This window comes from Phytophthora ramorum (genome assembly GCF_020800215.1).
Source record: "Phytophthora ramorum isolate Pr-102 chromosome Unknown Phyram_PR-102_s0006, whole genome shotgun sequence".
In the NCBI taxonomy this organism is placed as follows: Eukaryota; Oomycota; class Peronosporomycetes; order Peronosporales; family Peronosporaceae; genus Phytophthora; species Phytophthora ramorum.
This window is the reverse complement of record NW_027150652.1, coordinates 2,728,562-2,753,262: the sequence shown is the minus strand read 5'-3', so window position 1 is coordinate 2,753,262 and position 24,701 is coordinate 2,728,562. Positions and strand designations below refer to the sequence as shown.

Sequence of the window (24,701 nt, the reverse complement as noted above, 5' to 3'; positions counted from 1 at the left end):
TATAGCACAACCATTTTGTACGTTTAGCGCAGTCGTAGCGAAGAAGATCGAACAGTAAATCCAACAATCGCTTGTGAATGAACATGGCGATGTCAACTGCAACAATGCATCGAGCGGCAGGAATGTTTGAAGCGACGCATTTCGATTGGCTAAAATTGCGCGCCAGGTTCAGCTCCACTCCGAAGTTCGTCATGGTGACCAGGAAGCGGACCAAGCAGGGGGTCCGCAAGGAGCCCTCACCGAAGCTGAAAACGTTCCTTAAGGAGGGCGACTGGCTAGGTGTGTCTATCCTTCCTCTCCACCCTCACTTATTGTTAGTGTAACTAACTGCTGGTGTTGCGTCCTGAGTGCAGACGTGATGGATGGCGACGGCGTGTGGAACGTGGCTCAAGTGCTGAGCGTCCCCTCACCAGGAGAGGTGCCGTCCCGCCCCAGCTTGTGGCGTCTGGATGCAACAATCGCTGACAATCCATTGCTGCTTCGTCCGTCTAGGTGGAGATCACATACGACGGTTGGCCGGCGGAGTATGACGAAGTCGTGCGCGTGGACAGCGACCGCGTGGCGCCTTACCACACATTTACGTGGGCGGTCAAATGCTGGGTAAAGTATCTGAACTGGCCGTTGTGGCCCTCCCTGGTACGTAACTACTGACCGCCACTTAGTTGAGCTTGAGCTCATGCTGCTAGCTTTTGCAGGTCACCGTTCGGACGCCAGGAACGCAGGCAGGCATTAAGAACCTCGCTGCCGAGAATCGTCTCTATATCGACTTCTTGGACAACCCAAATTTTGCCAAGCGAGACCGGTACGAGGGTTTCCGCATTCAGGGTGGTATGGTTTGGTTGACAGTGCAGTGCACGTGATGATATTGCAGATGCTGGCAAATGAAGCGGCAAGTCCGAGCGTTCGACAACGACTACGACAAAAAGCGAACCGGCTCGACTGGTGATGAATTTGAACAAGCTCTGGGGTGGGTGCTGCAAGCAGACGCACCCACAAAGCTCCCCAAGTTTGCAGGAGGCACTTTGCCGGAGAATTATGCACACACAACGACTGCATCTGTCCAGGAAGTGCGAATTCAATTGGGGGATGAACTTTGGTTCCAAAACTTCACGAACAATCGAATGCGCCACCAGTTGGCCCATGTTTACAACACGAACGGAGAGGAAGAAGAACACTCAAGTGATGAGTCATCTTCTGCGACGATGGGGGTGAAAAAGCGAACGTTAAATCTGTCAGCGGGGAAAAGGGAGTCGCAAGCATTACCCAACGAAAAAAAGCGGCCACCTCCTGTCAAGATAGAACAGGAATCTAGTGCAGATGTCGAAGTGCCGTACGAGCTGGAGCTGCTGGACAGCAGTGATGCCAGTGTAAGCAAGGAAGACCAGGGAAGTACGCGGACCAAGAGAAGGCGACTGCGAACGAATCCGAGGAAGGGGAGAGCCAGAGAAAACCGGCGTTCGCAACCAACGTTCATTACGACGCATGTCCCGGTGAGCAGAAGAAAAGGTCATGGAAAAGGTGCATCAGCGTAGTGGAGGGATACCAACCGTTTGTTCATAAATTGATGATGATGTTGGTGATGGTATCTGATTGTGCAGGACAGATTAAAATGGCTGCCAGACGTAGTTTCCCACCTGTCGGTGAAATTCTCAACCCGACCGCGGGTGATATACAGATAGCAAATTATTCACCAGATGAAGATCATGATGGGGAATATGAGGCAGTCAACTCAGTCCAGAGTGCATTGCAAACGGACACGACCCTGAAGCATGTTATTAATCATCGTACGGAAAAGTTAAGCGAAAGTGAAGCCGAACAAGACGCTGAAGACAATTCCACGGCATCGAAATCGCCACAATATTCAAGAGGGTCTATCGAGCGGGAAATTACACTTACGACGAAGAAGCTCCAAATCCTGGAAGAAGAGAAGCAGCAAGCTACTGAAGACACATTTGCAAGAAGGGAAGGGATTAGGCTGGGTGATCCCAGTCCCATGTCAGCTGACTGTATGTCCATACCTGTATGTGATTGTCACTCCACTCCACTGTCCCACTTACGTGTTTTGTGATATATACAGCGCATGGTAGGGCCCAGCCGATCGCGCCTCACATTGACATGGTGGAAACCCATCGATCGAAACAGGCAAGTTCAGCTTTCTCAAAGCACTCTAGAGAAGTTGACGAGGTGCTTGATCCTCAGCCCATGTCAAAGATGAACAAACGTCACACGGGTATGACTAAGTCTTTTATTCTGCTGAATTTGTGGGGCATAATTAACGCTATGTGTTAATTTGTGGTGTGTTCTATTCAAATAGGAATTATTATACCAGCCTCGGATAACGTGGGTTTGCGTTCTGAGAAGCTAGGTTCCTCAGTTCTCTCTGAGGACAGAGCGCACAGCTCTGACCGTAACGAGTCAAAAGGTACTTCGTGCGTGGAGCAGATTGGATCAAAAAGTCGGAAAACAGTTAAAATCACGGCTGAGCCCCCAAGTCAACAAAAAGTGAGTAGTGCAGACGAAGAAACCCAAGAACAACGCCGACCTTTCTGTGTGATGCATGCACAGAAAGAAGGTCAGTTTGCGGATTGATAAAGGCTCCACCTGTTCAACAGGATCCATTCTCCACTAACGCTCTTTTGAGTGTTGTTAATACAGATGCCCAACTAGCAGACACCCAAGAGAAAGTCAAGATCTCTATGAAGACCGCCATCAGCGCATCAAGAAAATTTGACGAGAAGTCTGTAGGTCCCCAGGTGCCTGGCTGCCTGTTAACTAACCCCACGCTTCGGATTGCGCCACCGCCTCGACTTCGCCATCCGTCTTCCGGTGGTGCACTGGTATCTCCGTCAACAGGAAGTTTTAGCCCCAACAAAGGGTTTACGATGGAGTCATGGTTTCAGCGCAAGTTGATGCGAACTTTCATGAACGGCGGGGGCTGATGGGATATACTAAAGTGCCGTATTTACTATCACTTCACAATGCTTTCTGAAGCTTGACCAGTGTCGACAATCTAATATGAATACCTAGCCCACGTAATCTGGGCAGGATGTGCTTCTTCAGAGCTATAATGTTCTGCATTGCTATCCGCCGTGATCTACCACCAACAACATGCTCTCGCGCCCCAGATCAAAGTCCAATGTCGTGCTTGCACAATAACTTGATAAAACGAGCTCCACCTTGCAGTAGTCAAAATTGGATACAACGCCACTCCTTTTTGTCAACCTTATTTTGCTTCGAGCTTTCACAAAAGGGCTTGAGTTGTTGAAATTGAGAGTTTTGCAATTATTGTCCCTAATTTTGTTGAAGTCAGATCGCCAAGGCCATGTTGGTACAGAGGAAGGGCCCGAGCCCGTCCGACCGCAGCTCCTCGCCACGACAGAGTGTGGTGCTCACCAAGGGTGACTGGCTCGGTGCGTTCGCTCGCTCCTCTTGCTGCCTCCCCTTTCTTCAAGCGCCTAACTGGCAATTCTCCTTATCTATTGCCCATTAGACGTGATGGATCAAGACGGAGTGTGGAACGTCGCCCGAGTCCTGAGTGTGCCGTCCCCAGAAGAGGTCTCACAATGCCCAAAATATAGCTCTGAGCCCAGCAGGTAGAGGGTCCTAACTGTTGGGTCTTGCTGCAGGTTGAAGTCATGTACGACGGTTGGCCGGAGGAGTACGACGAGGTTGTCCGCGTTGACAGCGACCGAGTGGCTCCGTTCCACACATTCACGTGGGCAGTAAAGTGCTGGGTCAAGTATCTCAACTGGCCCATGTGGCCGTCGGTGGTACGTGCAACAACAGTGCAGGGGTATTGGGCTGAATGTTTTAATGCCATTGTTGTTGTGTGTATGCAGATTACAATCCGGACACCTGGAACGGCGGAAGGTATCAAGAATCTTGCAATGGAGAATCAGCTGTACGTGGATTTCCTGGATAATCCGAACTTTGCCAAGCGAGACCGGTACGTGGATGAGATGGTGTTCGATACTCGGTACATTGTTATTGTTGACGATTTGTTTGATGGGATTCCATAGGTGCTGGCAGAAGAAGCGACAAGTGAAATTTTTTGATGACAATTATGACCGGAACCGCATGGGAACAAATGGCGCTCAGTTTGAACGAGCTCTAGAGTTTGTTCTCAGGTCAGATGCAACCACAAAAATGCCCAAGTTTGCCAGAGGAACGTTGCCGTTGCAGTACGATAATTTGACGACGGAGTCTGTCGAAAGGATGCGAAAAAATATGGGCAACGGGCTTTGGTATCGAAATTTCGCGAATAACAAAGCGCGGCACATGCACACTCATATTTACGAAGAGATAGGAGATGAAGAGGAGACAGCCAGTGATGAATCAGCCCCACTGCCAAAGCTCAAGGTAAGAAGGACAAAAACATCAGAATCAATTGATGATCGTAGCACTTCAAGCACACAAAAGAAGAAGAAACGGCCACTTCCCTTTAAACCGCGTGATGTCCCAGTGAAAATTGAGCCGGAATCGCTCGCAGAAATTGAAGTGACTTACGAACTCGAATCAATGGATAGCAGTGAGAGTGACCGTGAAAAGGATGCTGATCTAGCGAAGAAACGACGACTACCTGTGAAAACACGATCCACTATACCTCCAGTATCTGGTCTCAAGAAAAGTAAGCGTGTGGCCTCCCCACAGGACAGCAACGTTGCGTCAACCATGCCACGGCATGTTACGGTGATGATGGATGAGATAATTGTCGATGACGATCAAGATAGTGACTGCAGCGGTGTCATTCAGAGGCAAGCGTTGAAGAAAACTGGGCACCCACCGGCAAGAAAAAATAGTGTGGATAGCATCCCGGCACGGTTAAAGAAAGAGAGGGGCAACTCTTTATCACTTTCAGAATCGGAGGCATTGCCTCGGAAACCCATGCCAAAGTCTGCTCGGATGCATCAGCGTGTGCGACGCAGAAAGCCGGAACTGGCAGTCAATCTCCACGGGGGAGTGTGGAACGAGAGTTTCAGTGTGGTAGCCAAGTCAGCAACACTACGCAGCAAAAGACAAGGTTTGCCTTGCTTAAAATTTATCCCTTCGATGCATCATGTCTGACACTAATTCTATTTTGTTGGTACTGTAGCCTTATACGTCCCAAGTGATGACGAAAACGACGATAGCGAATGCTCGGACAGCTTCGATCCAGGGACTACTTCTGAAGATAAGGCTGGAAGCCCGTTTGATTCGCATCAGAGCTCTCAAGAGAAAGCTGCAGCTTCCCTTGTTGATACTGCAAGGCCTACACGTCATGCAAGATTAAAAACTGAGACGGGTTATCTGGATTCAACCACGATTAAAGCTCGTGATAAAGGTATGAGAAGAGTCAGAGGTAAATGCCGGGATGGATCATTAACTTTCGAGTTGACGTCATTGCGAAATTGCAGTTAATACTAAGATGGCAGCGAGGCGAAGTATTCCTCACCTTAGCGAAGATCTCAGTCTTGCTGCTAGTGCCAAACCCAGGCAAGCCCGCTCAGAGCGCGCGCTTTCCGATGACAATGATTGGGAAGATGAAGAAAAAGGAGTTCCAAAGGCCACAAAACCGCTGGTGCGAAAGGAATTTGCCGCGAAAAAGTTGAATGCAAGACGTCGCAACCAGCAGTTTGAGAAACTACCACATAATGGACCTGCCGCTATCTCAATGATGCCGAGAGAGCAGAAATCACCAAAACGGTCCAAGACAACAGTATCTCTGATCGAGCAGCGCATTGCGTCAGCCCACGAGGCGTTGCGCCTAGATAAAGAGAAGGCACAGGAAATTCAAGACACTTCTGCACCAGATCGGCGAGACAGGGCAAATGGTGCAGTACCTGAGAGTAAGTTTTCGTACTTTTCCGTATGATGGCACTTCGTAACCGAGGAGCTTGTATATTTTGCGCTTTTGTAGCCCGCGTTAGGCCTCGGTCAAGTATGCTGAGAGCAGAGATAAAGGAGCCCCCTCTGTACCAAAGAAAAAGATCGGACGTATCATTTCTCCGGGTGGCCGGTAGGGAACATGGGTCGTCGATGGTATCGGATGTTGATGGAGACCGCCAGGGTATGCTAAATCAGCAAATATGCATACTAGCATGATTCGATGCAAGTTGCGACTAACCAATGTTGGGGTGGATGGCACCATGATGTACATTAATAGGGCAGGCCCTGAAGACGCCATTAGACCTCGAATTGAGATCTGATCAGCAGGGCCACTCCTTTCTGGCGGTTGATAAAGCCTACAGCTCGGACAGTCAAGAGTCAAAAAGTGTTCCGACACCATTTGACGTTGACATTCGAGGCGATCCCACAGAAAGCCCAAGGGTGAACAAAGCAGACGCGAAGGTCTTACCGAAAGTGAAAGTATTTGTCGATTCAAAGCAAGCAGCTGAGGAGAAAGCAGCTTCAAGTGACTGTCAAGAGGGAGAATCTCCAGAGGTGGGTCGGCATTTTTGTGTGATGAGAGCTGGCTTAGAAGGTAAGCCTTCATGAAGCTTACCTCGATGGAACTGCGAGTATCGAAATTGTGAACTAAATGTTGATTGTTGTGTGATAGACGTCCTGGAGGTGGATGGAGACGAAAATATCGAAACCTCCAAGAAGACGACTATGATCAGCGTGCCACGAAAATTTGGTGAACTCTCCCAGGAAGAGGGCTCGATGTTGCCGCCGCGTGCAGATCTCTGTGAAGCATTCCAAATGTCTCCATCGTCAACAGTCTTTAGCTCCAGTAACGGGTTTTCGATGGAGAAGTGGTTCAAGAGTTCGCTGGCCCCCAGCTTCAGAGGAACCAAGACTTGATGCTTACGAGAACGTTGTTGGCTGTCCAAGGAATCGAGTGATAAGCAAAAAGTGTGCAAGACTTCTGAAACCGCGTATTTAGTCTTGCCAATATGCCTAACAAGGACGTGTCAATGGGGTCTGATCTTTCTGCACATCTATTCTGGTTGCTTTTGCTAACTAGAACTTGAAATATTTCGTGTCGGCCTCAAGTCAGATCACAAGGCAGAAAACGAAATGGACCCAGGCGATGGCGAAGAGGATAAACGAGGGTACAAGCGACGGCCTCTATATACCGTCCGTCAGCCCCCGCTGATCCAGCCATTGCGATTTTCTGCGTTCACTCAGAAGACTTACTCTGAGCTCGCCATTCCTCCGGAGGATTTAGCTCACGAATGGGTAGTGTTGTTTAAAGTGCTTAGCGGAGGAAAGATGGGTGAAGGCATGTCACTCCAAATTCCTGATACGGTTTTGCTGAGCCCCAGTGGGTACGTTATCGGCGATTGTAGGTGAAACTGGTATGATCAAATGCTGACGTGGGTGCGTGCGTTTACAATGACCGTAGGCAGCCCAGTGTCTGGTACACAACCTCATCATCAGGACGTGTAAAAGAGAAAGATTTAATGGTCGGAATGACTTCACTTGTGGTAACAATTCTCAATTCTAACAAATGTCGATTCTTATAGCGCGTCTCTCCTCAAGCGATTTGTGAAGCATTCCGGAGGCCATTACCGCAACGGCAGTTTGCTGCTACCACAAACGAATTCAGTGCTGTGCGTCGTCTGGGTTTTCAAGTTGATACTCTGTCTTCTCAGCAGCTCAAGGTGAGGAAATCGATGAAAATACACAGCTTGTTTGTGCTAACAACGCTTACTTTGGTGTAGATGTTCTGCACGGATATGAAACACCCTGACATTTGCCTCCCTTTGGAGCTCCCATCCACAACGTCAACTTCAACATTAACTCGACCGGGGTTGACCAAGCGTGTGTTTTGCTTGCAGAGACACATACCTTGTCAAAGGAATTCTAGCTTCTTGATCGCGTGGAGACATTCACCCGTAGTATCAAGCAACGAGCAGCCGAAGAGTGCTTGCAGAACTACTCAACCAGCGGCAGGGGACCCTGATCCTGGCGTTTATTCGACTCGCCAAACCAAAGACACCAACACCCCGCGTGCTCACTCAGACGTGTTCCTTCTGACCCAAGCTGAACCGAGCAATATGCACGATGCTGAGAACAGCAACGATGATTTCATGAGAGAAGAAACTCGATCAAGCCAAGCACTGCAGGAGGATACGTACGGGCTCGCTCATCTTGACATTGAGCGCCAGGAGAGCACTGCGGGGAAGGCTCTTCGAAATGGTGGCTTTGACCCCGACGTGATGACTCCGTTGATATTTTACATGAAGCGAGTGACTTCCGAGATCGCAAACTCTATCAACTTGGGACGCAATACACGACAGGCTTGTGGTACGCTATACGAAACGTGTGGCTGGCTGCAAGGATGAACCATTTTTTGTGTTGTGTATTTGCCAGGCCTCGTGTGTGAGTTCTTCGTCGGTGAGCACAACCGAAAAGTGTACTTTTCAGCGTTGCGTGGGATCCAGTGGGTCGCGAGCGCGCCGTCGTGGGAGGTATTGCGAGAAGTCGATCCTCTCTCGCGGTCGTTGTGTGCGTTTTATGAGAGTCCGAGCTACCTGGATGAATCCAAGAGAGGCGCATGTTCGCCTTTGAGGCTTCGCTCTCCGGCACCAAACAGCAAGGCTGCCTACTATGAGCAAAATCCGCGCTTTCCGTCGGTCCACACACCATTTGCTGGTGATAAGCAGTGGCTTCACCGTTCGCAGTTGCTGGCACCAGACATCTCACCCCGGTACATCGGTGCATCCGTGCCGAAAATCTGTCGAGACGGCGTGTTTCAGTCGCTATTGACCGCGCACCAAGCTGACTCGGTTGTTCGTCTCAACCTCTCGCCTCGAGCGCCGTCAACACTAGCGGAAGTACGTCGTGAGCAGCCTCATTTGTCTCCTCGAAGAGTTTCTTTGCGTAAGAAAACTGCCAACAGCACTTCGGTCACTACAAGCGATATCTAGGTTCGTCTTTCTCTTTAAAACGCTGCATGAGGATAAACATTTTTGCATCCGTCCTTCACTCCCTCTGTACAAATGCCCCATGTACACAGAGTGTGCTTCACTTCCTCTGTAGCCTACTCCCAATGCCGTCAACAAGCCACCCAAGGATGTTCCAAGGCTTGTTGTCCACCTCGTAGCGAGACCCGCCAGACCAATCCTGATAGAAATCGGGGTCTTGCTCCGACGCAGCTTGGCCACCTGATCCCTCGGTCTTCGTTGCCTTGGCGGTGTCAATGCGCTCAGACAGCTTGGCAGGTGGCGTGGTCAGATCCTTTCGTCGACGGCTCGTTCCCACGCATTCCGAGTTGACTTGGACAGACGGAGCCTCAGGCTTGCACTCTTCCAGTAGCTGGCCATCGTCTTGCATCTTGACATCCGGCTCACTCGGCAGTTTTAGTAGCTTGGGCTCCGACTCAATTGTGGGCTGCGCTTTCGACTCCACTTGAGGAGAGGCTTCCGTTTTGACAACAAACTGCTTGGGGTTGACGATGAGGTTGCAGTCCCTGGCAATGCTGGAGGATCTCGCGTCGCGGGCGGAGGTGGGAGATGAAAGGGAAGACGCAGAGCTTGTATGCAGGATCAGTTCCTCAATTACTGATTAAAAAACGAGCCATACCACACATACACAGTCAACACTATGCACGCATGGAAGGCAGAGCTACGCACAGGCACGAATGCACGCACCCATCCACCCGTACTATAACTGCAGGTACAGACGGAGGGGAGGAACGTCAAATTAACCTTTAACGCGTCGGGGCCGGATGCTGCGGCGGGCAGGCGGAGCTGGAGCTGCAGCGCGCTTGTTCTGACGACGAGAAGTCCGCCGAGCCGGCGCCTCCTCCTCTTCGTCGCCGCTTTCTTCGGGCTCATCGGCCTCGGGTTCTTCCTCTTTCTCTTCACTTTCATCTTCATCTAAAAAGCAGCAACAACCAAACACGCAAATGCAATGCACACACAAGGCACAACAAGCCATCACTACCCCATTTCCTGCCTCTAAAGAGTAGAATCCGCACGAACCTTCCGACTGCTCTCCCTTCACAACTTTCGTCACCGAGCGAGCAGGGGCACGCTTCCCCGACTTACGAGGACCCGATGAGGCCGTTCTCTTGCCCGATGAGGCAGCGGGCGCCGTCGTGTACCCGTACAGATCCTTGTAGCGGTTGCTGAAGTCCCTGTAGAGATGGAACCACTGCTCGGCTGTGCACTCCTTCTTCTTCTCCTCCAGCGGGTCTGCCATCTTGCTCGAGTACTCGATCGGAAGTGTGCCCGGGCCCGAGAAGAGCAGAGGCGACGTGCCGGCCTTGGCACGCTGGGTGCCTTCCACAAACTGGGGAAAGTTCTTGCCAATATTCTTGGACGCGCGCTCCTCGAAGCCGTCGCGGAACGCAGCCACGTTTTTTTTCTGCATCCAACAGCGAGAGCGCTTGGCCTCGTTGAACGAGTCGTAGAACTCGACGTAGAGCTTGGACTCCTCCTCGAGCCCCTGGGACGCCAGCGCCGTCGTGGGTGCGCGGAGTACTACCTGTTCAAGGAGTAGTTGGGTCAGCGTCACAGTACTATCAACGCTAAGTCTAGCAGTACTACTACGCACGAAGGCGGGCCACCAGGGCCACTTGGTGAGCTTGGCCCAGCACTTCTTGACGATCGTGTACGTGTGCAGCGGGGCCAACCGCTGCGACGTCACGTCGATCCACTGGTTGTAGTCGTCTCCCCAGCCGTCATACTTGATCTCCACCTTGTCGCCGTCGTCCTCGGAGCCCACGTCGGCCACTATGCCCGTGTTCCAGATGCCCTCATCGTCCAGGACGTCTGCAGAGAGCGTTAGTCACATGGGGAGAGCAGGAAACAACAGAGAGCGAACGTACCCACGCGCAGGCCGATGTCCAGCGGCATTTCCTTCACCATTTTGGTCTCGTGCTTGCTGCTTTCTCCCCTCGCTTTTTTTCCCGCGCGTTTGCGCTAGTGTGTCACACACCAAAACGAGTCAATGTGACAAATACCACAGCCCTGGCAACATGTACAAAGGTCTATTGTGTTCATTCTTCTATCTGCACAGGGCGGGTGTCGGTTGCATCACATGGAGCTCTAATCCAACCCGCTGTGGTCGTCTTTGACTTGCGAGTTACCGACCTCCCACCTCAATGGGCGTGGCTGTTACTGGTATCTCAACCGCAGGGAAGTGGTGTGGTCGCTCAGCCTCCAGCAGCTCCTTGGCGGAAGTCTGAGCTGTCGGCGTCAGGTTGCACGCGTCCTCTGTAGTGTTGCCCTCCGGGTCAGTTTCGGGTTCCTCCTCGGGCGTCGGTTGCGGCTCAGCAGACTGCTGCTGTGTCTGCCACCACTCTGCCGTCTCATCCAGCAGTGGGAAGAAGTATGGCACGTGAACCTTCTTGGTCGGCACGTCAGCCGGCTTCCTCTTCTTGAGCAGAGGCAGCGGCATCGTCAGCGACAAGGAGAGCGATCCCTTACGGACCGGCCGCATCCTCTTGGGCTGCTCCTTCTGTCCAGCGGCCACGCCGTGCCATGGTGAGCGCAGAAGACCCGCGAACGTGGGCAACAGCGAGTCCTTCTCGTCGTGGTCGGCCACGACATTGACGCTCAGAGGTCCGGACGTCTCGTCGTCGCTGCTGTCGCTCTCGGCTACAGTGGACGCTCGTCTACGGATGTGCACGAATAAGACGACGATGGCAGCAGCGAAGGCGGAGCCTAATGAGGCTACGACGAGCGTCTCCATATCGGGCAAACGGCGATGCCGCCAGCGGTCGATGTTGCTGTCCGACCGCGGTAATGGGCGCCTTGTCTCTGATTGGTGAAAATGAATCATATCGTGTGTCTTCACACGAATTCGCGTGGGCCACACACTGCGCCAGCAGCATGCTGCATGTCTGCTGCTGCTCGCAACTGACTCACGTGGAGTGCTGTAGCCTCACGTGCAGGCTGTAGGCCCCAGGCAGGAGGGAGTCCTGCGGGCGGCGGACAAGGGCGTCATCGTTGATAGAACGCGCGCGACGCTGTGAGGGGCATAATCGCAGTCGTGCGGCCCGTGCCCGCTCTCTGAATGGCCTCCTGTGGTTGCCGAGCGCTCAGCACAAAGGATTCACCCGCGCGCCGATCGCGAGATGACTCCTGGATTCATTTGCTCGGTTTTCTTTGACGGTTTGCGCTCCGGTGCGTGAAAGTTGCCTTGAAGTTGACGTTGTACGTCATTGCGCAAACCCGAACGCGGCAAAGCTCTTGTCGCGCTCAAATCTTTTGTCGCCAATGTCTATGCTGCGATACCGGCCGCCATCGATTGCCAATGCGAGTCTCGCAGCAACCGGTATTATAGTCTGGCCTGGCCTGTAGCAGCAGCAGCAGCCTACCCCGCGACAAGCCGGGGCGCGGGATATGGTCACTTTGCTGTGGATTGTGGACGGTTTGATTATGGCGACGGAGCGTACAGCGGCAAGCGCGGGCGTCGCATATCCGACTGGCGGCCCGCAGATCCCTCATGGCGCTCTCCGACGACGGCAAGGATCGCAGTCGCCGCCGGAGCTGTGGCGCTCCGGCCGACCAGCACCGCTGTCCGCCGCTGCTCAACACCGGCACGGCCTCTGTCACAGAGTACGTGGGTGTAAAGCGGGAAGGGATGCGCTCTCCTGAAGACTAAAACACCCTCTTGAGTCAACTCCTTGGGAGGCGAAACCAATGGAGCAATGGGGACAATGGTGGAGCTGGTAACGAGTTGGCATTCATTCTGCGCATGCTTATTACTACAGTACTGCACATGGACTTCTCTTTTTATAGTAGGTGAGCACTACATACATAACTAACTATCGTTGGACCGGGACGAGCCTAGAGCTCGAGGTCGAACATGAGGTCGCTAACGGCCGCGACGTCGGTTGCCGTCTCCTCGTCGACTGGGGCCGAGGCCGGCCGGTTCTCGCTCTGATTGCAGCAGCACGGGCACTGGTCGCAGTCCTCCTCAACTTCGTCCCAGATCCACTGCTTGGTAGACGTGGGCACGTACTGGCGGCTCTGCGCGGGGATCAGCACGGGTGTAGTAGTGCACGCGACGGCGGGACGCGAGACCTGGTGTTGGAAGACCTGCTTGCGCGCGCGTTCGCGCTGCAGGCGGATGAAGCTGGCCATGAGCTGCTGGTCCTCGCGGCTGAGCGTGTCGCTGCCGCGCTCCGAGTCGCAGTCGGTCTCCTCGCCCGAGAGGTACAGCGGGTCCTCGTCCTCGAAGGTGGGCTTGCAGGTGGCGGACGGCAGCGCGTGCGCTGGCGCCCACACGGGCAGGCTCTGGGTCTGAGCTGGGGCCATGTTTGCCTTTTAGCGTAGTGGGGAGGCGTCAAGCGCTACTTGGATATGCGCGGTGCTTTGACAATTGCAGACTGGAGGCTTGACGCCACTTGCACCCGTTGCCGGTCGCGTTGCAGCAGGGCAGGCACGCTGCTGGCGTAGGATGACAAGGACCAGGCGGTTGACCGCAGGCGGTGCACGCGCGTCGCAGGCGCGCCACCATTGGACGAAAGCGAGTGTCAAGCGCGGGACGCGGCTCCCCATTGGCTGAAAATGGCGAATCTCGCGTGATTGGCCGAATCCCCACCGCGTGCACGGAATCTGCAGTGGCTGGTGACAAGGCCCCAAGCCCCGGTTAAAAGAATCCCAGGTCGCACCAACAGCGCGCCAAGCACAGGGCGACTCACGCGCTATGCGCGCGGCGGCCGGTGGCGTTTGCGGCGGGTGGTCGGCCGCAGCGGAGCGCAATCGCATCGAATCTTGCGGCTAAGTCCAGAACCGAGATTCGGCAGCCTTCCTACAGTACCGGAAACTGGGTACAACAATCGGTTTCGAAGGGCTGCAACTGCAACTTTGTGCGAACGGCATGCAGCGGCGATGAATCCGACGGCGATGGCGCTGCGCTTGATCGCTGTTCGTGGCCGCACTACACGAGATAAAAGGATGCACTGCGCGCGTGCATGTAGAGTGCGTACGTCTGTTGTCGTTGCCGACGGCGAGGGCGACAATCACGCGACCGATGAACGATGACGAGAAGATCGAAAGCTCGTGTTTGTGTTGCAAAACTCGTTTGATGTTGTTTGGATAAGTTATGGCTCGCACTCGTAGGCGCTGCACTTCGCACCTTCTAGCGGGCGAATAAATAGACCTGTCTTTCCTAGCAGAAACTCCCTAGAGCTCCATGGCGAAGATGTCTTCGTCGCAGTCGTCGACACCCCTGGGGGACGTCGAGGCGTTCTGGAGCGGATGTACGCTGCGCTTCAGGACGCGTGCCTGCTGAGTCGCGCCCTGCTGGGAACGGAAGAAGGCGAGGTTGTCGTAGAAGGCCGGGTCATCCTCGTCCAGCTCCTCTTCGTGGTGCAGGTAGCGGCCGGCGCGCAGCAGGCGCTTGTCGGCGTGGTAAGACAGGTCCGGGCTCTCGGCGACGCTTGCACACAGGTGCGGGTGCGGACGACCGCTGGACGGGATGCTAATGGGCTCCGTACGTGCCCAGACGCGCTGGGCTTCCACGAACTTGCGCTTGGCCTCGAGACGGCACTGGCAGTCGTCGCGCAGGCTATTGTCGGAGTCGCTGTCCGAGTCGGCGCTGTCCGTCTCGGCGTACGAGGACGCGGGGCTGTGCTGCTGCAGGGTGGTCATCCACTCGGAGAACTCTTGCATGGTGGTGGCTGGCGAGCGCGTGCGGGGTAGCTTGCAGATTCGGTAATGGTCGTCTACGGGGCGCGCGCCATCATCGCCGCCTGTCTCTCCACATTGAACGCTGCCAGCAGAAAAATCTGTATCGCCATGTATATGCGCGCGCGCTCGCGGGGCGCGCATTGGCCAATAATACGGTGACGCCAGCCAATCTGGAGCCGGTATCCGAAAAGGCAACTTCCGGGCTGTGACCGCGCGCCAAGCAGCAAAGATGCGGGGCTGCGTATGGATTTGAGCATGGCAGAAACCGGTGATCTTGGCACAGGGACTGGTCCCGGAGGCCCGGCAAAAAGACACGCTGCACAACACGGCGGCTTCTTGAGGTCGTTGAAGCACGCTGTCATCAGCGCCATGAGACGAACACGTAGGCACCCGACAAGCGAGGCACGTGCTGCTGGGTGCCGGAGGTGCTTGCAACTACATGCATGTGCATCATGCACTGAGTACATGTGCATGTACCTTAGCCACTGCCTTTGCCGACGGCGCGGGGGCACGCGTTTGACAAACAAACGCGTGCCAAAATCGGGAAGCGAATAAGCTCGCGGCGAGCGCGCACCGCATTCGCTGTAAGAAGAGCCAATTGACGTGCGTGTGGCCTGTGACAGGTGTCAAACGAGGCCAGCCACGAATCTTGCGGTCGGGCAAATAAGGCCGGTGTACGAATGCCGGTGCCAAGTGGACGATTGCACGCGAGCCGACGCTATCGACGCCTAACGACGCCTGCACCTGTACGAATCTTGCCGACGGCGGCGGCGAGGTGGTGAGTTTCGCTGGGCTGGAGCCGGCCTGGACAAGGCGCTGCTCGTGCCACCGCGAAAGCTGCTCCACCAATTGTTGTCGTCGGTCAGAAAAACGCATCTCTGCAGGTTCAATCGCCCGTTTATGTTTTGGGAAAAAGTGACGCGGCAGGGTTGAGCCGTGCGTTCCGATTGGCAGTAATAGTGAGCTATTATGACCAACCGCAACAGGGAATCTATATAGAACCGCGGGTTGAACTTCAACCCGCTTTCTGCGGGCTGGCTGCGTCACGTGGCGATGACAGCTACGGCTTGAGGCTCCATGTTGGTGCTTTGAGCACTGGCATTGAGCACTGGCATTGAGCACTGGCAGGGCAAAGTCAAAGGGAATCCTTCGAACGAGGCGCGCTCGGCACCGCGCTGCGCCGCCTCTGCCAGATCAAGCTGCTTCGACCTGCTTCAACCTGTGCGGAGCTGCAACTGCAAGTTGCACGGGGGTGTTCGAGGACAGGTGCTCTCCAACTTGTGGAGTCGCGGCGCGTTGAAGAAATTGAAGAAACTCGACCAACTAGCCAGCTGGCAAAGTTCTCTGCTTGAAGCTGGTAGTTTTGGTGCAGCCTGAAAGTTCGACAAGGAAAGGTTGTCCCATGGTGCAGCTTGCACCTCTCATCGGAACACTCCGCTGTCGATGTCAATCGGAGAGAAAAGTCGTTGTAAAAACTGCTGATCTCCTTGGCAGGTCTCCCACTAGAGGTTGAGATGAATAAGAAGCAAAAACTACTTGCATTGTTTGCAACTAGAAACAAAACGATGTAATTTCCATCAGTACGTGGTGCCTGTGCGCAAGCGCTGGTATGTCCTTGGGGTTGCAATTGGTACGGTGACAGGGGCTTACCTCGTATTGCCACATCGCCAATGCATGTGACTATTTTAGCATGACACTTCGAGCCGAGTTCTCGCCTCCAAAGTGTCCAGGAAAACTCGTTTCGATGCGGATTGAAGGTCAACTTCAAGATCACCCCCCGCCAGTCTCCCCTGCTCATGCCGGTCTGCGAGCTGGCGGACGTCGCGCCTACATGAATCTTGAGCTCGATGGGTTTGCGCCGAAAGAAGCGAAGCAAACGCAGACAGACATGGGTCTGACGAGAACGCGCTTTGTGACGACTCGCCTCGTGTTGAGCAGCGAGGAGACTTCAGACGCGCCATTAGCTCTAGCGTTTCGGGAGCTCTGTAAGCGCATTCGGTCCCCAGCGTGGAAACCTTCGCTGCTGGTAGTTCTAGGCCACGACCCTGAGAAGCGTCGGGATGAACTGGAGCGCACCATTCGGGAGGATGAGGCGGCGGAGGCGCTCGACGGCGAGCTGCGAGCCTTTTTCGACTTGGTGTTGGCTCCTGTGATGCAGGAGCGTGAGTCGGTTCTAGTGAACACCATCCACGAGTGCGTCCAACAAGAGATGCAAGCCCAGCAGCTAATCATCCAGAACCAGCAACAACGCTTGACCCAACTCACGCAGGAGGTCGAGCAGTGGGAAAAGCAGGCGGCGCACCTCAAAGCCAAAGTCGATCGCCGTGTGGCTGAAAACAACGCGCTGCGCAAGGAGCAGTACCGACAACTGCTCATGCTACGCGATATCATGAGCAAACAAGGCACGGAGCCTGGGGCTCTGTCTGCGTTGAACGAAGCGATCGCCGGGGTTTTAGCTGGCAAACAGCAGACGTTGGCACCGGAGACCACGCAGAGTAACAATGATGGAGACCAAGGTAAAGCCCCTGGTCGCGGCTGGACGACCTTGAACTCTAATGCGCAGGTGTTGCATCGAGAGAAGGAGAAATGGGAGCAGCGCGCGAGAGAAGCAGCCGTGGAGTGCCAAGAGCTCCGGGATAAAATCGTACGGCTGACGCAGGAGAACATGACGTACCAAGCTACGTGTGCCGAGTCCGTGCCTTGGTTCTTGAAACCCGAGAGCGCCGTCACCGAGCGACAGCGCATAGCAGACGCAGTGTGCTCGTATCACGGCAAATGGGAAGATGTGGGCGACTCGCTCGTCGAGCTGCTCAACAACGATATCCTGTGGGCTGCCGTGGAGCAAAGTGCTCGTCGAGGTGGCAAACGCCGCACTGCGAGGGGGTTGGAGGCTGCGTTGGCCCAGATTGATAACTGGGCGCAGCCTGCGTCGATCGAAGAAGAGCATGCGAGTGACAAAGAGCAAGAGTCGACAGCTTCTCTCCTCGGAAGGAGACGCTCGACGTTCACCGACTTGGGGCGTCCCATTCCATGCAGAGCGTGCAATGGTGTCGGGTATATCCACGCAGACTTAGGTGACAACAGCACTAACGACTCGGACTCGTATTTGCGCAAAACGCTTGAGCAAGTGCTTGAGTTGAAGACGCACCTGGAGAAAGCTAACACCAAAGCACTGACGCTGGAGGGACAACTTCAACTGGCACACATGCATTCGGCACAGCTACAAGAGGAGATCCAACAGGCGGAACTCATCAAGACGAGTGCCATGGACAGCTGTCTCCAAACGGATTTGGACGAGGAGGAGGGTCTTGATCTCGACGAGATCATGCGGTCCGCTTACGGGAAAGACACTATTGCCACGGATACGCTCCGGGCTGGTCCGCGTCAAAATCGACGAAACACGCAGTATGAGCACTTGATTGTCGAGCTAAAGAGCTCACTCGCAGATAAGGACGGCGGCTTGGCCGAGAGTAGGAGAGCTCTCGATGTAGCCCAGACGCGTACTGTAACTTTGCAGCGCGCGCTTCAAAAAGAGAAAGATGCCCACGCTCAAGAGCTGGCGATGCTGAAAACGTCCTTGGCGTTTTCCCTAAAGACTCGCAACACCAAGATTGAAGAACGACAAGCGGCGGTAAAGCTCCTGATGAAGAAGTTTGCGAAGAAAACGCCCCACTCACAGCCTGCGAAGCTAAGCAGTGCGACTACTTTACCCACGATGAATGAATCTGATCACGATGAGGACAGCGATAGCAGCCAAGAAGACGAGGGAGATACAAACGATAGTGCTGTACTGGTTGAGACGCACCAGAATGAGCAGAGCAGTGAACAGCACGAAGTCACGCGAACGGAAGCGCTGGTTCGGCGATACGCAGAGGACATCATCCGAGTACGAAAGGAGTATGAGACCCAGCAGGAGCTGCTCCAGAAGGCTGAGACTGAAATGGTGGAGGAGGACGAAAAGCGAAGTCGAACAAACAGCATCTCTCAGGGAAGTCTTGTCGTCAGCTTGGCCTCACATCCTCGCGACTTGTTCAAGGCACTTTCGACCACACAAACGGACCTTTTGAAGCTGCGCAGGGCGTCACAACGTTCATCAGCACTGCAAACGGACCGCTTGCTGACTTTGACAACTCATTTGGGCCACATGTCCGAGGAGCTCTGTACACTACGCAAACGAAACCTAGCGGAGCTCGAGTTCTGGAAGCTGGAGTGTGAGAAGCTTCAAAACACCAATAAAGCGTTAGAAGCTGAGCAACAAATCTACCAGAAGCAACTGAGCGAGGCAAGAGATGAAGAATTCGGAGACGCATCGTCGGGAGTTTGCTTTATGTGTGAAAAACACAAGAAGCGACTTGTGCAGATCTCAAAAGAGCTTTTGAACCAGGCCCAGGCGTCTGGGGTAGAACCAGAGGTTGAGGTGCCTGCACAATCAGCATTGACGGAAGCAGAGAGGAAACTCGTCAGTAGCGTTCTGATGGATCTGGAAAGTATATACTCCGGGATGACTGCAGCAAAGCAGAAAGTCACACGAGAAGTGGTGGCTACTCATCTCGGTAACGCTCTTAACGTTAGTCCGCGTTCGGCAAGGAGGACGACGGTAGCATCGCCAAGATCAGATTCGAAGGACGCACGACCGAATAACCAGAGTAGTGGTGGGGGCTCGCCATTGCCGACAAGAACTGCAGCAAGCTCCCCAAGGAAGAGCTTCGCTGGGATTAAGTCATCGGGATCTACGCGTCAGTTAAAGAGAACGGGAGAAACTCTCAATGGCAAGGCGAAAGCAAGTCCGAGTCCAACGCGGGCGATTCAGGAATATTCAACCCCAGCAGATCCCGAATTGGCCGCCAACGCTACTACAGACAGTGAGACGGTGAAGGAAATCGTTTCTCCTCACCACCGGAAAACATTGGTTCAAGAGATCCTGGAAGGGGGTGGGTTCTTGCTAACAAAGCATGGCCTTGCTCTCGATGGACAAAAACTACCTGACGCTCCTGAGATCGAACCTAGACTGGAAAAACAAACCGACTCAGAACCTGATAACAATGCAGATCCGAGTACGCCGCAGAGAGCACGTAGCGCACCATTGCATCGAAACGAGTACGAGTCTCAAAATTCTGATCATGAAGACACTTTCACGTTGAGAGAGGAACAATTCCCGCAATTTCCGCTACTGGGTGGCTCTAACGATATCGAGCGCGACCCGGAGGTTATTCGTCAGTTGCGGCTTCTGGTCAAGCAAAGCTCGGCAGCAAAAGAGCGTCTATCCGTCTCAGGCTGGGAGATTTTGGTGCTTCGAATGCAATGTGTGGCGGGTGAGCAGCGACTTGATCAGGTATGTGGCTATAAAATTCTAGGCTTCCTCACTCTGTAGTAAAACGTTTTCGTGATGTTACATGTACAATGTCTACTAGCTTAAGCACACGGCAGATATGCGGGCAAACATCTACCCTGATGGAACGCGTCGCCCTACTGGCTACAAGATTGTCAGCACATGTGCTACAATGGCAAAGATTGTCCAGCAGCGCAAAAGCGCTTTGAGCGAGGCAAATTCAGCCCGAGAAATCTCTCGCAGAGATCTCAAAAACGCCCAAGCACTCGTAAGTCACAAAAGCTGGCGTATCCCTCCTCTTTCACTGCTTACCATCGAATGCACTGTAGTTGATCCATGGCGTGGCCATGCTTCTGGATAATCTGAGTCGAAAAGGCAAACCAACGATCGAGCTAACTGAGCTCCTATACCCGGCTCAGGGCGGTTCTCCTCGTAGAAGCCCAACAAGCAACCGACTACTTTACCCGGCGACTAAAGTTCACCTGAATCACTTGCCCCAGACTCAACAAATTCCTACAACAACATTTCCAGCTTTAGTTGGGTCCGCACCAGATCAGCCAGCGCGCTCGATGATGCGCAGTGAGGAAAAGGCTGCTGAAGGCTCATCGTACAATGAGGGCTACCACCTTCCGGTACGTTTGACTCCAAATGACTGTGCTACTCAGTGCTGTTGACTAACAGTTCTGTTTGTCGTTTTTGACGTGTACAGCATCGGCTTATCAAGTCAGCTGGACCACGACCATTCCACTTGGTGCACTCTTCAATTGGCTCACTGCAAGGCTCCATGCCATTTCCTGACCCTACGTATCTCCGCAGTATCCACGAATCGCGAAATGCAGGAAGTGCAGCTACGAGCACCGTTTCAGAGCACTACACGCCTGTACGGCCGCGCTCATCCCCTGCAGGCCCGCGCTTAATGTCGCCACGAAACCATGACTTTGCACCATCGGCGACTTTGACAGAAACCCCGTACAACTGAAGTAACTGAACTTGCATGTGCTAGGCTATCGCTACTAGTAACATTCTCTTCAAACCATCAGTAGACTCGCTAGTTTCCTTTACCGTGCAGCCAGCTGAATTGCCAACTGAAGTCTGCGCCTTTAGAACAGAAAAAATGACAAATGATCAGGGCGAGGAGATAGTGAAGCAATACACAAAGTCGCCACGTACCATTGTGGTCAAGTGAATTCTGGATGGTGTAGCAAATCCAAAGGAATAGGTTCGATTGAACCATTTGCCACTCACGGTCCAATACGAAGGACAACTGGTGTAGTATTGATATCCGAAGCTTCTTCTTTAGAAGAATACTCATTGCGAAAAAGGATAAGAGCTCCATGAGACCGTAAATGGCGATGTTGCCCATCATTTTCGCGAGCCTGCGCTGGTCAAGCGAGCGAATTTGCGGGTAATAGACCCGATTGGGAAGCTGAAACATGGCAATCGTATACATGCCTAGATACCGCACAGAGTTAGCTTAAGCATTGAGCTCGCTACTGATCCTGAGCAACTTACCGTAGATGAACGGGATGATAACCTCAGTGAACTCGATGAGGATGATGAACTCTGTAGTGAAAAGCACTTGTGCTGTCCTGTGCACGTACTCTTTGCGTTGTCTGGCAGTAAAAATTCGCCGGAGGGGTTTGGATGGCTGCGGTTTGGCTGGTACTACGGATGCAAAGGAGCTCGACGGTGACCTCGCTAAAATCGATTCCGATGCAATTAGCTGGCGAGTTGATTTATTCTCGTCACTTGTTGGATCGAAATTGTGGACCCTCGATGCCTTGCCGCTGATTGCATTTGGAGAAGGCAGCTGAACTGCGAAAAAGCGAAGAGATGTGTCTGCTCTGAGCTCGGCATCCTCTTCAAGCATTTGAAGAGCGATCTCCATGAAGTTTGCTTTCTTGAGAGCGTGATTTGTAGGGATTTTCTCTAGGAGCGTAGTGATATCTGTAAGGAAATGATTCACGTCTTTGATGGAGATCCACGCAAGCACAAAATCCACGAATGTGAGAGCCATGGTCGTGCTGATCGAAGTAGCATTCTGCATAGAGCTGGCCACGTAGAGCGAGTTGAATACCTCGATGTTAAGAATGATAACCTGCGGCTTTAGGTCATCCTTCGGACCCAAGAAAAAGCTGATCCAGTTCTTCGTCGCAATCTTAACCACAGGAAGCAGAAGAACGTAAAATGTCTGAGCTGTAGAGCCGACTGAGCGAAAGCCATAGAGATACGCTGGATAGATGAACGTCAGTACAACCTGGCAGGCGATCACCACGACATAGCTGAACAATTCTTTCCTCAACGCAGCTTCTTGCTTCAACTTTGCTCCGAAGAAAATCCCAAAGCAAATGACCAGACCAACGAACCACACCGGAATCCCAATCACTAGCGTGAACGGCAGTGGAAACCCGATCAGACTTGTCATTGCTAGCATGAACGCCACGGCGCCCGCACTTGGGATGGCGGATATACTGATGGTCCGAATTGTTGTCAAGTCCAGGGATGGCACAGTCAGATGAAGCTGCTGGAGAACCGCACGCGTCATGAGCGAGATCGTCAAGTAGTTTCTACCCCAAAACAAGTAGTTTGCTCGAGAGCCGTCCCCAGTTGGGGCTAAAGGGACGCAATCGATCAGCGTGAGAACGATGAGGCACGGGAATGGCGCCATAACGGCAAACATGCTCGCACGGAACACCGAAGTCGAGCTGGAGTAGTCCTTCAATAACCTCATTCGGGAAATGGAGTAGCTGCCATGCAGTTCCACTTGAAGGTACATCCAAACGTCAAAGATGCACCGGCATATTCGTCGCAAACCGTGCATTGTGTTTCTTGTGACCAGCCGGTCACGTCTGCAAGTTTTTTCGGGTAGGATTGTTCGAAGTAAAGGTTTCAGGAACGCTTATCTACATTGGTGATGTTTGAGTCATAAATACTGTCACCCTTTTTGAGTTTCAACGCGAGCTTTTCTTCCTCCAGTCTTCCTCTTCGTCATCAAACGAGCCCCACAAGTGTAATGAAAGAAACCCGCATTATATGGCGGCGTATGCGCAAGTTCACGTCGACATTCCAAGCCGAGTTGCGTGGGCACTACTCAACTGAACGAATGCACGATTTGCGCAAATACAGTCACTCAACATCATTGCAGCGCGCGATTTGGATCAGTGTGCTGTCGCCATTCCCTTGCCTTATAATTCTGACGCTGATTGATTGTGTCCCGCTGGCCCCACCTGAAGACGGTTCCAGCGCAAATTTCCTGTTCTGGGGTCGAGATTTCTTGACGATTGCTCTAATGACGCGTGTTATCTTGGAGCAGTTCCGGATAAGTGTACCGGAACTGCATATCAACTCTGTACAGGTTGTTGTAATGCCGATTTTAGCGAGTGGAGGCGCTATAGTATTTATGATCGCCATGTCAAGCATTATCGGATTTCCACTCCCGTTCGCACTTGTCGTGGGGATCTCGGTGTGGTTTGCGGTGCTGGTCGTGTGCTTCGCACTGTTCTTCGGTCGAGTCCTGAAGCGAGACCCCGTGCTGTTCAAAGACTTGCTTAGGTCGATCGTAGTGCTTGTCTGTCAGGTGCTACTGACGTTCGTGTATCCAGCGTATCTCTACGGATTCATAAGCGTTGAACCTTCAAACCAGAAGTTCTACGTCATGCTGCTTCCCATCATCAAAATTATCGCAAAGAACTGGATCAGCTATTGCCTTGGCAGCAAACACGACCTAACACCACAGATCATGATCTTCAATGTCGACGTCTTCAACGCGTTGTACGTCGCCAGCTCCATGCAGAAGTCTCAATCGATTACTACAGTGCTGCAAATGGTGGCCCTTGATGCTCTTCTCGGCTGGGTATCTTTATCCGACATTGCTGATCTTGTGCGAGATGTCCTCAGACTTCGACGTAAGATACCAATGGGACATCCACTGGAAAAGGCGAGCTTCATCGAAATTGCTCTCCAGATAATCGAAGAAGACCCTGACGTAGCTGAGCGGCTAGCAATGCGTCACTACAGCTCTACAGCTCTAATCGTCAGGCGCTTGACTGGTCCCAGTACGACTTCTGTGGCGCAACCTGAGGTCTTGTCTACCAGTCGGCAAATTCTTCCGGTGGACGAAGCAAATATCTCACTCCCTACAGCTCCAGACTCAAAACCAGCATCGCTACGACTCGCTCCTGTGCAAAAATCTCTGGGCGATATTTTCTCGGCTAAGGAGCGTCACCGATTTGTGCAACAAAGCGCACGAGTACTTTTCACGACCGAGTTCGTCATTTTGGTTGAGTACACGGAAGTGGTCGTCCCGTTCATCTACAGTGCGTCTTTGTTGTTTTGCTCCTCTAAAAGCTACAGACTCACCATGTTTTATTATCTGACAGGCATGTACACAGCAGGAATGTTTTACCTGCCCAACCGCGACTACTACCCCCAACTCCAGTCGTTTGATCATAGCGGTTTGGGCAGTAACCTCGGAACCGTGATTGCATTTGGATTTATTGAGTTGATCTCTCTCTTGGTGATCGGATTCTTGATCCAACGGATGCTTGGAATCTCGACGCTGCAACTTCTTTCATTCGTGCTGGACCGGGGTTGGAGAATGGTGCAGTCAAACTTGTTTCTGTGGATCTGCTACACGATTCAGAATTCGTTGGAACACAATGGTGCGTTGGCATTCGTAATTCTCTATACACTGAGTTCCTCTAATTGTGCGATTCTTGTATTAGGTGCCGATTTCAGCTTTTCCTTCGGTTGGCTCGGCGTATCGGACACGGGGTCTACGTGACTCTTCACTTTTCATC

At 53.0% G+C, this 24,701-nt stretch overlaps 8 protein-coding genes across 9 annotated transcripts; 4 read left to right on the top strand and 4 right to left on the bottom strand.

Moving 5' to 3' along the window:
• Nucleotides 1-191: 191 nt before the first annotated feature.
• KRP23_7724 (uncharacterized protein) lies at nucleotides 192-6,783 on the top strand (the record flags this gene model as incomplete). Its single annotated transcript, XM_067893076.1, has 19 exons — nucleotides 192-279; nucleotides 354-418; nucleotides 493-636; nucleotides 696-802; nucleotides 872-1,518; nucleotides 1,599-2,006; nucleotides 2,078-2,230; nucleotides 2,315-2,572; nucleotides 2,656-2,741; nucleotides 3,311-3,410; nucleotides 3,491-3,555; nucleotides 3,627-3,770; nucleotides 3,840-3,946; nucleotides 4,020-5,020; nucleotides 5,093-5,320; nucleotides 5,394-5,825; nucleotides 5,897-6,046; nucleotides 6,143-6,460; nucleotides 6,539-6,783. The coding sequence occupies 19 exons, from the start codon at nucleotides 192-194 to the stop codon at nucleotides 6,781-6,783; spliced, it is 4,746 nt and encodes a 1,581-aa protein (XP_067744894.1).
• A 411-nt stretch (nucleotides 6,784-7,194) lies between these two features.
• KRP23_7723 (uncharacterized protein) lies at nucleotides 7,195-8,855 on the top strand (the record flags this gene model as incomplete). The annotated part of the gene is made up of 5 exons (XM_067893075.1): nucleotides 7,195-7,250; nucleotides 7,328-7,388; nucleotides 7,449-7,586; nucleotides 7,647-8,232; nucleotides 8,299-8,855. The coding sequence occupies 5 exons, from the start codon at nucleotides 7,195-7,197 to the stop codon at nucleotides 8,853-8,855; spliced, it is 1,398 nt and encodes a 465-aa protein (XP_067744893.1).
• A 97-nt stretch (nucleotides 8,856-8,952) lies between these two features.
• KRP23_7722 (uncharacterized protein) lies at nucleotides 8,953-11,625 on the bottom strand (the record flags this gene model as incomplete). Of its 2 annotated transcripts, XM_067893073.1 has the most annotated exons (6): nucleotides 8,953-9,488; nucleotides 9,636-9,806; nucleotides 9,912-10,416; nucleotides 10,486-10,703; nucleotides 10,760-10,853; nucleotides 11,032-11,625. In XM_067893073.1, the coding sequence occupies 6 exons, from the start codon at nucleotides 11,623-11,625 to the stop codon at nucleotides 8,953-8,955; spliced, it is 2,118 nt and encodes a 705-aa protein (XP_067744891.1). The 2 variants fall into 2 exon arrangements, with proteins under 2 accessions (XP_067744891.1, XP_067744892.1); XM_067893074.1 differs by lacking the exons at nucleotides 9,636-9,806; nucleotides 9,912-10,416; nucleotides 10,486-10,703; nucleotides 10,760-10,853; nucleotides 11,032-11,625 and adding an exon at nucleotides 9,579-9,582.
• Nucleotides 11,626-12,725: 1,100 nt separating this feature from the next.
• On the bottom strand, nucleotides 12,726-13,196 carry KRP23_7721 (uncharacterized protein; the record flags this gene model as incomplete). Its single annotated transcript, XM_067893072.1, has 1 exon — nucleotides 12,726-13,196. The coding sequence occupies one exon, from the start codon at nucleotides 13,194-13,196 to the stop codon at nucleotides 12,726-12,728; it is 471 nt and encodes a 156-aa protein (XP_067744890.1).
• Nucleotides 13,197-14,066: 870 nt separating this feature from the next.
• KRP23_7720 (uncharacterized protein) lies at nucleotides 14,067-14,714 on the bottom strand (the record flags this gene model as incomplete). The annotated part of the gene is made up of 1 exon (XM_067893071.1): nucleotides 14,067-14,714. The coding sequence occupies one exon, from the start codon at nucleotides 14,712-14,714 to the stop codon at nucleotides 14,067-14,069; it is 648 nt and encodes a 215-aa protein (XP_067744889.1).
• A 1,747-nt stretch (nucleotides 14,715-16,461) lies between these two features.
• KRP23_7719 (uncharacterized protein) lies at nucleotides 16,462-20,881 on the top strand (the record flags this gene model as incomplete). Its single annotated transcript, XM_067893070.1, has 4 exons — nucleotides 16,462-19,905; nucleotides 19,985-20,170; nucleotides 20,232-20,534; nucleotides 20,612-20,881. 4 exons carry the CDS (start codon nucleotides 16,462-16,464, stop codon nucleotides 20,879-20,881), a joined length of 4,203 nt encoding a protein of 1,400 aa, XP_067744888.1.
• Nucleotides 20,882-20,950: 69 nt separating this feature from the next.
• On the bottom strand, nucleotides 20,951-22,633 carry KRP23_7718 (uncharacterized protein; the record flags this gene model as incomplete). The annotated part of the gene is made up of 3 exons (XM_067893069.1): nucleotides 20,951-21,000; nucleotides 21,073-21,354; nucleotides 21,415-22,633. The coding sequence occupies 3 exons, from the start codon at nucleotides 22,631-22,633 to the stop codon at nucleotides 20,951-20,953; spliced, it is 1,551 nt and encodes a 516-aa protein (XP_067744887.1).
• A 678-nt stretch (nucleotides 22,634-23,311) lies between these two features.
• KRP23_7717 (uncharacterized protein) lies at nucleotides 23,312-24,685 on the top strand (the record flags this gene model as incomplete). The annotated part of the gene is made up of 3 exons (XM_067893068.1): nucleotides 23,312-24,218; nucleotides 24,282-24,563; nucleotides 24,627-24,685. The coding sequence occupies 3 exons, from the start codon at nucleotides 23,312-23,314 to the stop codon at nucleotides 24,683-24,685; spliced, it is 1,248 nt and encodes a 415-aa protein (XP_067744886.1).
• Between the last annotated feature and the right edge of the window lie 16 nt (nucleotides 24,686-24,701).